Here is a 13,149-nt window from a genome sequence, read left to right as displayed (position 1 = left end):
GAAGGAAAGACTGATTATTGGGGACTGTACCTGATGAGATTTGAAAACCTGAGAGCTTAAAGGTGGAACACAAGGTAATATGGAAGATTACTGTTATAACATCACGCAAGAGTTAAAATAATACTGACGAGCTAAGTGCACTGTATGTAACAGAGGTGGGAAGTGCACGCCAAAAAATAGACACGTAAGAAAATGAAAGATGTAATTATTGTGAAGAAATGCTGAGCAGAAGAAATAAACGTAAATTAAAGCCAGGAGGGTGGTGAGAACTGAGGACATGTGCTAGTTCCTACATGCAGATGTCTGGTGTCAGAGGAAAGAATCCAGATAGTGCATGAGGTGAAACAGACACCAAGGTCACAATTGTCTTGTTGCCATGTTGTAGAGCATGCTCTTTTGCCAGTTACAGGGCTGGTATATGTGGTGATAGGGGGATACATAGGACAAGTCTTGCAATGGGGACTGTCACAGGGGTAGGAGCCATAGTGTAGGGAGACAGGTGCAGAAGCAGCATAGGGTCTGACAAGGATATTGTGGAGATTGGGAGGGGCAACGAAAAGCTATTCTAAGTGTGGTGGGCAAGATCTCAGACAGAATGGATCCCATTTCAGGGTATGATTTTAGGAAATCATGGCCTTGTCGAGGTATCTGATTAATACATTTAAGACCAGGATAATACTTAGTGAGATAAGTTGTGTGCTGTGAAGTTGTTTTTTGGACAGATCAGGAGCAGCAGGATTGGCTGAGGTGACCCCGGAAATCTGCTTTCGAACTAGGCTGTTGGGGTAATTATGTCCAGTGATGGATGAGGTGAGAATGGTGGTGTAGTGCTGTAAGTAGTCTGCATCTGAACAAATAATTTTGCCTCGAATGCCCAGGGTGTACGGGAGGAAATGTTTGACGTGTAAAAGAATGGCAACTGTCAGAATTTAAGTACTGTTGTTTGTTAGCACATTTAATATGGACAGAAGTATGTAGCTGGCTTTCAGTGAGGATGAGATTGAGATCAAGGGATTTGGAATAGGACCTTGTGAAATTTAACTGGGAGAAGGTATTTAGAGATTTCAGGAATTTTGACTGGTCAGCCTCAACTCTCAACTGTGAGTCCATATGGCAAAGACATCCCTTAGCAGTAACCTCTGTCTTGCCTATTACCCTGTCTTCCACGTTTAAGCTCTCTGGTTTTCAAATCTCATCCGCTGCAGTTTTTCCTCCTCACCCCATCCTGTAATTCTCCATTGACCTGGGGTTATGGATGACTTTTCCAAACTGTAACCCTTTTCCTAAACCTCTCCAGCCCTTTTCCTTCACTGCTCTTCCTTCCCCTTAAACCCTTCTGCAGGAACAAGCCATTGGCTCCAAAAGCTCGCGTACATAAAACCTTTCTTTACATGGGTTCTCCAGCCAGCACTTGGGGAGTAGATTTTTCATCTACCTAATTACATTATAATGTCAAAAATTGATTATTTTTGTTATGCCAATAACATCTGTAAGTTATATAACTAAAATATTGTTATGGCATTTTTATTGAATTCCCACTCTTCTAAACCATTGTCCTCCTTCACACCCAGAGAATATAATTTGGTATTACTCAGTTCTGATAACATTCCTTATGTCTAGAGGAGATTTAGACGAAACAAAAACAAATTAGCTTCTTATGTGAAAGAAGATATACAGTTTTTTTGTTTTCACAAAACTGTGATTTTCTGGCTAGTGGGGTTTTTGCACATCACCTCAGTTGTATTTCATCCTTCAATGAATTATTCTATGACCTCTCTCTTTTCTCAACTTTGTACTCAAAATCATAAATGACAAGTTTGGGAGGGAAACTGCAAAGATGAACAGAACAGCAGAACAGTCTTTATTGTATGGTCAGTAAGTAATAAGCTCTTAATGGAAGAAATATAATTATTTTCTACACCGAGATATTATTTAACACATTGACTGCCATGATGAAATTTGGACCATGCATTGCTATGCCACATTGAAATCATGAATATTACTTCTAAAGCCAAATTGATTTTTGCATCACGTCTTCTTTTGAACATGTATAATTAAGTTACTTGATAAAATGGTAATATATGATTGAACTGGACTGATAACAGGTGTGAGCCATATATGGCTAACGTAGCCCAACAACAACATTTTAACACAATTATAATCTGTGGCCACATGCGACTCAAATTATTTAAAACCACAATAGGCATAAAAAAATCATTTTTCAAGAAACGATTCAAACACTTAGTTTATTTGATTATATTAGCTACATACAAATATAATATTACTTACAATTGTTTTACTTGGTCTGACAATGTTCATGAGTAAAGATCTTAGAATATTCTACTTTTTCAACACAGAATTGTGAATGTCACTAAAACACTCGTTGCACATAAAACTATCACATTTATTGGATTTAATGCACACCCTCTTCACTTTCTTAGCAGCATCCTTTGGTTCTTCACAGGTGTTTATAACAGCCCGATCATCATCACTGACTGCTCTACTTTGGTCTCTCTACTGTCACAGGGCGATAGCTGTTATCTTCGTGGAATGGTTGTAGTGTTGCTCATGGTTGTGGATCTTTGGCATTCAATAGCAGTAGAGTCACACACTACCTGAAAGGAATTATTTGTATGCAAGACTTGGATTCTTTGTTTGCCAAGTTGTACAGCACTTGAGCATTTACAACAGATGATCAAAAAAAGGATTTAAAAAATGATCTTTCTTTACCATTTAACCATACGTCGAAGCACTGTTGAGTATGAACTCATCTTATCGGTTAAATCAATAAATGATTTGGCAGCATTGTAGTCCATGACTGCTTTGTGTTTCAAAACTTCCATGCCATTTTTACATTTTACAGGCACCATATCATCGTTATGTTTGGTAGAAATCATCAAAACATCCCGTTTATCTTTTCATTTGATCACAGATATTTTTGTGTTGCTCTGTGAACACAGTGTTTGCCCTTTTTTCAGTTTTGCAAATATTACAGTTTGTGGGTTACCTTTTCTGTTACTACTATGAGTGCCAGCAAGGTGGGTAGAGGTATTCATTAGTTCTGTAGTCAATGATACATTACTGTACCAATTGTCACAATACAGGGTCCTCCCATTGTGCAACAAAGGGTCAAGTAACTCCATAACTACTTTTCGTGGAACACAAACACCTGTAGTTGCTTCCTTAGCAGCATAGACTTTTGAGGTTCCACTTATGGCCAGATGGAAGGCAAAGTTTTAAGACTATTACCCCATACCTATGCCTTTTGTTTGGTACATATTGCTGAAATGACAGACATCCTCTAAATGGGATAATAGTCTCATCAATACAAATTTCCTCTTGAGGACAAATTGTGTCCTTGAATTTTGGTACTATCAAGTCTAAGACAGGTTGGATTGTGGAGTCTATCCCTTCATGTCTGGTTACTAGAAGCATGAAATAATCTAAGTATTTCAAACCAATTATGTGACATAATGGGGCTAACCCTGTTAGAGTAAAGCATCGACTTGTTCCAATAGGAAGCTCAATTTGCCATTTTTACCAAGCCCATCCACATTATAATGCCACAGAAATGTTTCATCTCTGCTATACTTGTTTCTTTCCATTCCGTTAGTGTGGAATTACAACTGAGTTGTTGAGAATCAATTTTTTGTTTTGCATATTGGTTTGTTTCAGCCACAAGAAACTCAAACACGTCATTATCAATGAAATGAAAATATGCTTCCTCTGGTGAACAACTGCTCAACATATCCAAAACATCATTTGATAAAGCAGGGGGAAAGTATGTAGGAAATATCTTTGGCTCCTCAGTAGCATCTGCCCATATTAGATCTGTGACATTTACTGTAAATTAAAATTTTTCTTTAAATTCAAGTTCAAAGTTATCATACATCCACGGAACACTTCCCATGGCCTGTGTGGCAGAATTTCAAGCCAGAAATGGTTAGCACCAGTTAGGGTTGCTGACCGCACTCTCCATGGGCAGTGACTGAGGTAACTAATGTGTGCGCCTTGGAGGATGTGAGCAGTGTGTGCTGCTCACTTTCAGCCTCCTGACCGACAACACATACCTTTCCCCCACTCTCATTTCCTATTCTGTGGACTTTGGCTTATCTCAGCTCAGCCATAATAGCTCCTGGCATGTACACTGCCCCGTGTAATATTCCCATCTGGTGTTTCATTGGTGGCATTTTCGGAATTATAGTCATCATGTATAACACTCACATCCACAGTATTTTGCAACAATGGATGTTTTAAATAATTATGGTCAGTAGAGCAGGAAGGGTCTTGTGGGCCTAGTGTATATTGCGAAGAGCTAGACCTGATAAGAAAAGTATTACCTGGATTAGACGTATTACAGATATTCAGTTCCTCAAAGTCTCTCTCTTCGTCATCACTTTCAATAAACTTCTGTTGCTTTGTACGGTCTCTAACACAACATTTATTATCAGGCTCGTAATCAGGGTTGCTGTCTGTGTTATCAATAATGTAACTTTCACAACTTGATAAGCTATCTTGCGTAGCTGTTCAAGTTCTTCAAAAGTTTGTCTTCTTTTGGCCATAATAATAAACTAGAAAACTAATCAAATACACAAACGTAACCTCAATTAGCATACATGACCAGTCAGGAAAATTAACGAAAGACTACTATAGTTGAGTCGTCATTAAGCATATCTCTGACGGTTGCAGTTAGGAATCACCATGGCTACCAACTGCAAAAATATGAGAGTGATCAGTGGAGCCAACACTTTTACACTCATAGTTGAAATGCATTATCTGTGAGCCCTATGAAGCTCAGGAGACCTCTAAACACAACTCTGCGTGTGAGCCAGTAATAGCTCACGTGGCCCACAGAACAATGTATATGTGAACCAAATATGGCTCATGTAGCAACACCACCCGTGTAACTGTGAACCAACATAGATCAAATGGCAGTCAATGTGTTAACAATGGTAACACAGTGTCCTCCATGGAATATAAAAAAGGCAAGGAGGAAAGGTAAGAACTCCCCTAATAATTGAGGTGCTGAGTCACTGAAAGGACGGACACACACACGGACACACACACACACACACACACACACACACACACACACACACACCAGCACTGCAGTGTGACTGAGTGGAAGGTGGGTGCAAGAGTTGTGTTAGATGAAGTGCGCGAGGGGAGAAAGGAGCAGGAAGAAGGGACAAGGATGAGTGGCTAACAGCTAGTAGGAAGCAGCAGCAGGTGCACAGGATAGGAATGCAGAAATGGTAAGTTTGTTCAGACCTCAAGCAGAGAGCGTTGAGTGCAGTGTCCAGTGATGGGGAGGAGTAGGTCGGGGACAGGGTCGGGGGTATGGGACAGAGGAAGAGGAATACTGCAAAGGAGGAGGAGATGAGTGCAGTGTGAGTTAACCCTTTACTGGGCAATGTTGCCCACAAGCAACATCAAAATTGCATATAATTTTTTTGCAACCTGTTTCAAATTTCGTCCTGGATGAGTAAAGATGCTTCAACCAGTGTTTAAACACTCTGATCCAGTAACATTTTCTTCCCTTCAGTCAAATGTTTCTGAATACTGTGCATCTTAGGCAACAGCGAGCTAGGTTATGTGAACATCAGTTACCTGTAGCAGTTTCTTTTGATTTTATGACGCCGCTTTACATTTTGTGATGAAAAATGATTATAAACAGACACAGGAAGTCTTGGAAATGACTTATTTCACTAATATGACAGCAACTTCTTACCTGAAAGTTATAAAAATGAAATGCGAAAAAAATGTTGCCGGTACGCAACAATGCCCCTATATTGAACTTTGTGAACACGTGTTTTAATACTGTTATGAATTTTACAGTGAATGGAAGACCCCAAAGGGAGTGATAGAATACTAGAAAAAAATTAATAACGAGGAGTAATAGATAAGAGTGTCATATATTATAAGTGATGCAATATATGAGGTGGACCACGGGGCAGTGTACACCCTAGGAGCTATTGCGGCTGAGCTAAGATAAGCCAAAGACCACAGAATAGGAAATGAGAGTGGAGGAAAGGTATGTGTAGATGGTCAGGAGGCTGAAAGTGAGCAGCCTATTAAAGTCACACACTACTCACATACCCCAGAACGCACACGTTGGTTACCTCAGTCACAGCTCACAAAGCATGCTGTCAGCATCCCTAACTGGTGCTAACCATTTCTGGCTTGAAATTCTGCTACATAGGCCATGGGAAGTGTTCCATGTGCGTATGACAACTCTGAACTTGAATTTTAAAGCAAAATTTTAATTTACAGTAAATTATCAGTAAATCACTTCTGGTATGCTGTCCGAACAGGTGACAGCCTGCACAGAATACTCATTTACAGGATACTGGAGACAGAAGCAGAGACATTTTATAGAAGAAATAAAAACCCTGCATTATCTTACCACCAAAAGACTGTTGCCTCTGATTGTGATGGTGACTGTATAAAGTATATTTGCTATCTTTTTCTTCACATTGGACTTAATAATTCATATGAAACAGTTACAAATCAGATCAAAAATCTGTCTTTCCGACAACGAGAAAACACTCTAGAAGCATGCTCATGTGGCAGTTTTTACTACACAAAGGACAGAAATTCTGGGATCATAATTGTACAGTGGGCAGACAAAAATGTGCATCTGGCAAGCTCTTTCTGTGGTATTCATCCTCTTACAACCATAAAGAGACAGAATATGGAGGAGGAGAAAAAGACAGAAGTGCCTTGCCCAACACTGAAAAGCAGTACAACAAGCATGGGAGGAGGAGAGCTGTAGTGATTTGAGAATTTCTGTATAAATTCTGTAACCACTCAGCCTTCTACCATCTCGAACACACAATATTCTGGATATGGGTGTGAGATGGTAGAATCCCACCTACTGCACGTCACATGTTTGTGTGTGCAGGCTTAAAATCAGCTGCAGGAAGAAAGTAGATGCAGCAGATGAACAGCACCGACAAGTACCTTTCAGGCAATCCATAGATGTTCTAGTGAGTGTGTAAGGAAGAGCAATGGAGTTTATATGCAGCTCTGTGCTTATTGGGTCACTGACCATTGTTATTAAAACAAAGACAGTTGAAAAAGAACTCTTGACGTAACCTTGCTATAGGCAAGACTTCTTTTCTGATTTATATTAAGAAAAGTTATGGTATCAAAGCCAACTTTCTTTTAACTATAATTTAATTTGTTTCTGACATTCAACTGTATGAGGGACTTACCGGAAGTTATATATTTATGTTGAAAGTGTGAGTTTTATTGTGTATGAAAGTCAAATACATCGTTAATTGACAAAAAGCAAAGTTTGTATGTGTGCTTATTTCATAAGTGGGCAGAGTCTAAAAATTCCTGTACCTAGCGTTATTTGACAGAGAAGAAGTCAAGAGGGTTTCCAGCAGCCAGTTATCCAGTAAAGAAGAGTGGCTGTAAATTCCCAGTAAGTCACCTCATAAAGAAGTGGGAGGTGGTTTGGGGGAATAAACCAAAATAACCCAGATTCACACTCACACTTTAAGTCAGTAGCATTAGAGGGCGAAGGGAGGAGTGGACTTGGCAGGAATGGTTACTGGACTGTACAGGAGATCACTGAACTGAAAATGATGGTATCTTTATCTATTTGGATTCTCTTTAGATTCCTGTGTTGTGAATGCAGAGCACTTATATCACTGAGACACAAATGACAGCAAAATCTCACTGAAACAGTTCAATGGGTGCACAGCAAATGGACTGATGTTTTCTGAGAAGAGGAAGCCTAGCAGGCCATCACAGGACACACAACCACTACAGAAGAAGGAGAATATGAGGAATAATAAGAAGATGCTTTTGTTCCAGTGAATGATTTACAGAATGGTTATAATTAAACTTTTGCTACTTGAGCCGGTGCAGGCAGAAAACTATTTAATTTATAGGAATGATGTTCAGACTGTGAGCTGCAGGGCTGTGTTGTTTGTAGTGTGTGTCATGACTTGCTGTTAGACGCCAGGACTGTATGGTGACATGAGATTGAGACACAAGCATTTGCAGAGTCAACATGGGCCTGGACAAGGCAAACAAGGCTTTACTCGTAAAGCTGTTTTATCAAAATAACAGCAATAGTGATGCCACTCTTCATGAATATCAGCATATTAAAGGAGCACAGGGAGGTCCTTTTCCCTCACTGTAATAATAATAATTGATAATAATTAAATAAATAATCAATCAAAAGGAAATGTACCAAATGAAAAGCAAAATGAACCTAAATATCTCACAAGCACACATACATCACATTCTTAGTCTCTATAATGTAAATTATTTTTTGTCTGAAAATGCATTCAATATTATCAACTATGTAAAAAAAGCACTTCATTCCTTAGTTAATACTGTTCCTTTTTTACCTTTTTTATTGTTTGAAGTGTAGCTCGGTAGATCGTGGCAGGCTGAAAAATGTTTAATTTGGGTTTCTATAAACTCAGGGAAATTACTAACTGTCTTCTCGCCTCGTGAGAAAATACAGAATATTTAATTTAATTCCGTGGGCACTGCGTTGGCAATGTAAGAAAAAATGTAGCAGAGTAAAATCTTTAACATTTATAAATTGGAGATTGATGATCGTTACTATGAAATGAAAGCAGAAATGCCAAATTAAACAATTATTATTTAACAAAAGAAGCTTTTTATACAGACATCTGACATCTCATGCATTAATCTCACAGTTTTGAACAAAACAAAGAATTTTTTGCTGTATTCCAGCTAAATACGTGGAAATTACAATAATCTTAACCCAACTCTGGAGCGAAAGAAAAAAGTATTCATAGTAAAGTCATATCAGTAATCGCAACTGGCGATAATAATGGCACAATTAAACAAATTCCTAACAGGAATACAATTTCAGTTCATTTGAACAAAATAAAAGAAAATAGGAGTCTGTTAGTGTAAGATGCTGTCAGATAGGCGTGTGACTAAAGACGAAGAGAGAGAAAAGACGAGTGTGCATTCTTATATAGAACAAAATACAGATGATAATATAACGCCGTCTCATTATCCTGGGCATACATATTCACTGACTTGCAGCGCAGTTCATTGACTAAGTGGTTAAATTATATCTTTAACTCTTGGTATTTTCATAGGAAATGAAAATAGTATGTTATTATGTCACGGGCAGAGTACAATATTACACTGTGATGGAATAACAAAATTCAGAAGTTCAAAAATTAACTGGTGATTTTGGAAGTGCTACTGGGAGAAGCTGATGGCCAATTACGTCACAAATTGTTAAAGAAGTGACCGTTTCGATGGCTGGGAATTCGAGACACAATGTGCAATCTTCAGGCAGTGCACAGGTTGTTGAAGATCAGCATAGCCAGGGAGGTATACAACATCCTACTTGAGATGTTTCAGGCAGCAGAAGAGCAAATTCCAGTGGGCATCCAGGCTGTTGTGGATGCATTGAGCAATGTTTGTAACCTTGATCGTAAACATGGCATGCAATTACACACTACCCTCTCACCTGGAAACTGAAATGGGTTTCTTTCAATGGTTTATTCATTATTTCTCTTCAGCGTGTCCTTACAAATGTCTCCTCAATGTTTATTGTCCTTCGATCACTCACTATTCATGGGCAGACACTCACGTAGAGAAATCTAATCGTAACCACCCCCTGCCCTCGCAGTTATTAGACTGTAAAATGTGGAACTGTTCTTTGCTTTATTCCTCCATTAACACTCACAAGGAGAGATCCCTTGTGGTGGGATCAACTTTTTGAAATCATATGCTTAAGGTCAAAGGTGTCACCCTGCAGCCATTCACTCCGGGGCCATCACTGAAAAAAAATCTGGAATTTCAAGTGATGCTTTAAAAATAGAACATTAAATATATTGATTGCTTAGCAAAGGTTTGTTGTTTAGAATCTTGTCAGGTGCTTGACAGGCTTATTTTTATTCCATTAATTGGAATAAGTGTAATTTTTTATCTCTGTTCATTTGTCATGTCATTTTAATCATCGTGTTTACGATTTCAATTACTCTCATTTTTTTCTCCATATTACTCTGTTTCCACTTGTAATCTTTGTGCATGTGAATTAATTATTTTTATTTACCTACTACAATATTTAAACATTTGAAATGACAAGCTGTAAGTTAAAAAGCAAAAGATGAAATAATCTTTATACTGACTGTGCAATGGTGCCAAAAATGCATTTTTCATTACAAGAGGTACTTTTTTGTATGGTAATTGTCATACAAACATAAAAAAAATTATTACTGCACTATCTACAAAATAATACAGAAGAAGATTTAAATGAAGGTAGGAATTATAAATAAAATGAAATTCCTCTTCCTTATGAAAAGGAACCAAAAAGATCAAAATCAACTGTCTTGCATTTGCAGGTGATTTTGCTATACTTTCCGAAAATGTGGCGTCTGCTACAACACAAATAAATCTCCTGCAAGAAACAGCCAGCAGAACTGGTTTAAGAATTTCTGCAGAAGAAACAATATTTGTAACAAATGTTAAGGATGCTCCAAAATTTCTGAAAACGATATTGGCCAAATAGAGAGGGTCAGAAAATTCAAACATCTAGAAGAGATAATCCAAGAAAATGCATTGGAAAAATCTGCAATAGGCAGAAGGTTGCATAAAATAGAGAGAGCATATGGTATCACCAAACACCTACACAGTAAAAAGTGTCTATCCAAAAATGCAAAAATAAGGCATTACAACACAGTTGTGAAGCCAGAATGTCTATATGTCAGCGAATGCCTGGCATTAAACTATAATTTAGTTGTAAATTACAAAGTAATGCTGAAACATGTCAAAATATAGAAAACATTTCAAATGTAATGAGAAAAAGACGACTCATGTTTCTTGGACATTTATTTCAAATGCAAGACAGTAGATTAACTAATAAGATTTTCAAATATTTGTGGGATAAGAAGTCCACCACAAGCTGGGTCAACGAAGCTAAAAAGGACTTAGAAAGAAACAATACAAAAAATAGAAGATAGAAACAACAGAGAAGCCTTTCGGGAAAAAGTACTGAAAATGGAAGGATTCCAAGGCTGCGTAGCTACAAAGACTGGTTCAAAAGTCTGAAAACAGAAAGAAGAAACATAGTGAACAGATGAAGGCATACAGGAAGAAAAATACTAAAGAATGAGGAATTGAAATTGGAATGTGGTCATCAGATGGCCTATTAAGTGGTAAAAAAATTCCAGCGAAGTGAGTAGTAGTGTAAAGAAAGCAATAACATGGACAAAAATATATGGCAATAAAATGGAAGAATTATATCAAAGGTAATACATAACTGAAATCATACGAAGAAAGATTCCAAGCGGAAAAATGATAGAAAAAATGAAAACAAATGAAAAAGTTAATGGAAATTAAAAGAAATACATTTAAACCAACTGACTGAATAAAAATATGATCAAAGTAATTTTGATAAATATTTAAAAATAAGAAATTTCAAAGCATCTGATGAGATTGCATTTGAGGACTGCACCTTAACCATTATGCTACACCACCAGTCTGTTTAACATTTCTATTTTTAAAGCTGCAGAGCATCATGTGAAATTTTGATTTTTTTTGTCATTTACTTGCAAACCAGGGACCACCAGGGTGAACAGTGGCAAGGTGTGATACCTTGGACCTTAACCTACATAACCGTATAGATGGTTTCAAAAAGTGGATCCCACCACTTGGGCCCTCTCCTTGTCAACATGATGGCTCATTCAGCAAGTGTCTGAGCTTGTTATGGAACCATGATGCTAGTGCACATTCATATTCCCAAGTTTTTCATGAGATCTTTATTGAAAAGGTTTGAGTATCTTGAGAAAGGCACTTTCACTCCCCATCCCTAATAACACATACACCATGATTTATGTCATGGATGAATACTGCCAACTCCACCCCTTAGCCCTTTTAATACCTGTATCATTCTTCCTGTTGCTGGTATAGCCTTTAGACCCATGGATGTACAGAGTTTTGAAATACATCTCTTGTACACATATGCCCAATGACCTCTCCTTTTTTAAAGCCTTACTTCCTCCACTTATGTTCCTAATCTGTTTTCAGTCCACTGCAGTACAGAAGCCATTAATCAAAAGCGGATTTCTTTGGATATATCTGTTTTGGTGGCACATTTTGGCCAATGAGTGAATTAGTAGGACAACTTGCCTATTCTTCACCATATACTTCCAGTTTCACTCCAGAGTTATCAACTGTTATTACAGACCTCTTTGATACTTTCGTGGAAGGTTTCTTTGCATTTTGTCTTTTGTTGTGATGCACACTGTATAGTACATGTTGAACTACTGTTCACCTCTAACTCTTTAACTGAGATCAGTATCTTCAGCTGCTACCAACCTCTGCTAGAACTGGTTTCGAAGCAGCAGTAGGATTATTACCACAATTCTTGTTGCAAATACTTATGTTTAGCAAACTCTATTACCTGTGTTTGTGTGGCATTTTTTGCTCTGGTATATAAAATTCCAATTGCCATTTTAACTCTTGTTTCTTCTAAAAATACAAGGCAAATACAGCTCCAAGGAGGGTGATTACCTGAGCAGTTTACAGAGAACCTGGAATTGAACACAATGACACTGCTTCTTGGGCACATTTCCTGTATGTTGCCTTGTCATTACACCCCAATACATTGTGACAACATCTGTGGCACTTGCAGCACTGCATCAGATTACATTAAAACAGTTTTTTCTTTCTCTTCCTTCTTCTTCATTTTTTTTCCCCATGATGAAGACATCAGTATTTTAAAGTTCACTACCCACATTCCTCCTCATACTTTGACTTCTGTTACACCTTCCATTTCCCATTTATTTCATAGTTCAGCAGAGTCAATATCAACAATGTATTTACAACTTATGGAACATTCACAGAAGTTAAAGAGTATTGTGTTTTTCTAGTGCTACAGCATACTGACCACAACCACTTCCAATTATAGTTCTCAAATTTTTAATCCTCCAGAGTGAGGTACTCTCTTGAAAGACGTGAAAGACGTCTGTTCTCTCTTTATCACATAAATAGCATGCTGTGCCTCGTAGAATAACTAAGGTTCCAAGGAGAATTCCACCTCACTAAAGTGGAGAGAGAGAGAGAGAGAGAGAGAGAGAGAGAGAGAGAGAATAACATTTTTTAAATAATTATTCTTAACTGAAAAATTCAGTT

General features: G+C 37.8%; 1 protein-coding gene across 1 annotated transcript in view; it reads right to left on the bottom strand.

The window, feature by feature from the left end:
* LOC126175469 (integrator complex subunit 15) overlaps nt 1–2,651 on the bottom strand; it is a 57,633-nt gene extending 54,982 nt beyond the window's left edge. Inside the window, exon 1 of the mRNA XM_049922283.1 lies at nt 2,290–2,651. Coding sequence (XP_049778240.1) covers nt 2,290–2,319 — 30 coding nt within the window. The 5' untranslated portion in view covers nt 2,320–2,651. The remainder of the gene's footprint in view (nt 1–2,289) is intronic.
* Nucleotides 2,652–13,149: the final 10,498 nt, after the last annotated feature.

This window comes from Schistocerca cancellata, chromosome 3, assembly GCF_023864275.1.
Source record: "Schistocerca cancellata isolate TAMUIC-IGC-003103 chromosome 3, iqSchCanc2.1, whole genome shotgun sequence".
Lineage (NCBI taxonomy): Eukaryota > Metazoa > Arthropoda > Insecta > Orthoptera > Acrididae > Schistocerca > Schistocerca cancellata.
The sequence above is the reverse complement of the archived record's forward strand: the minus strand, read 5'-3'. Positions and strand labels throughout refer to the sequence as shown.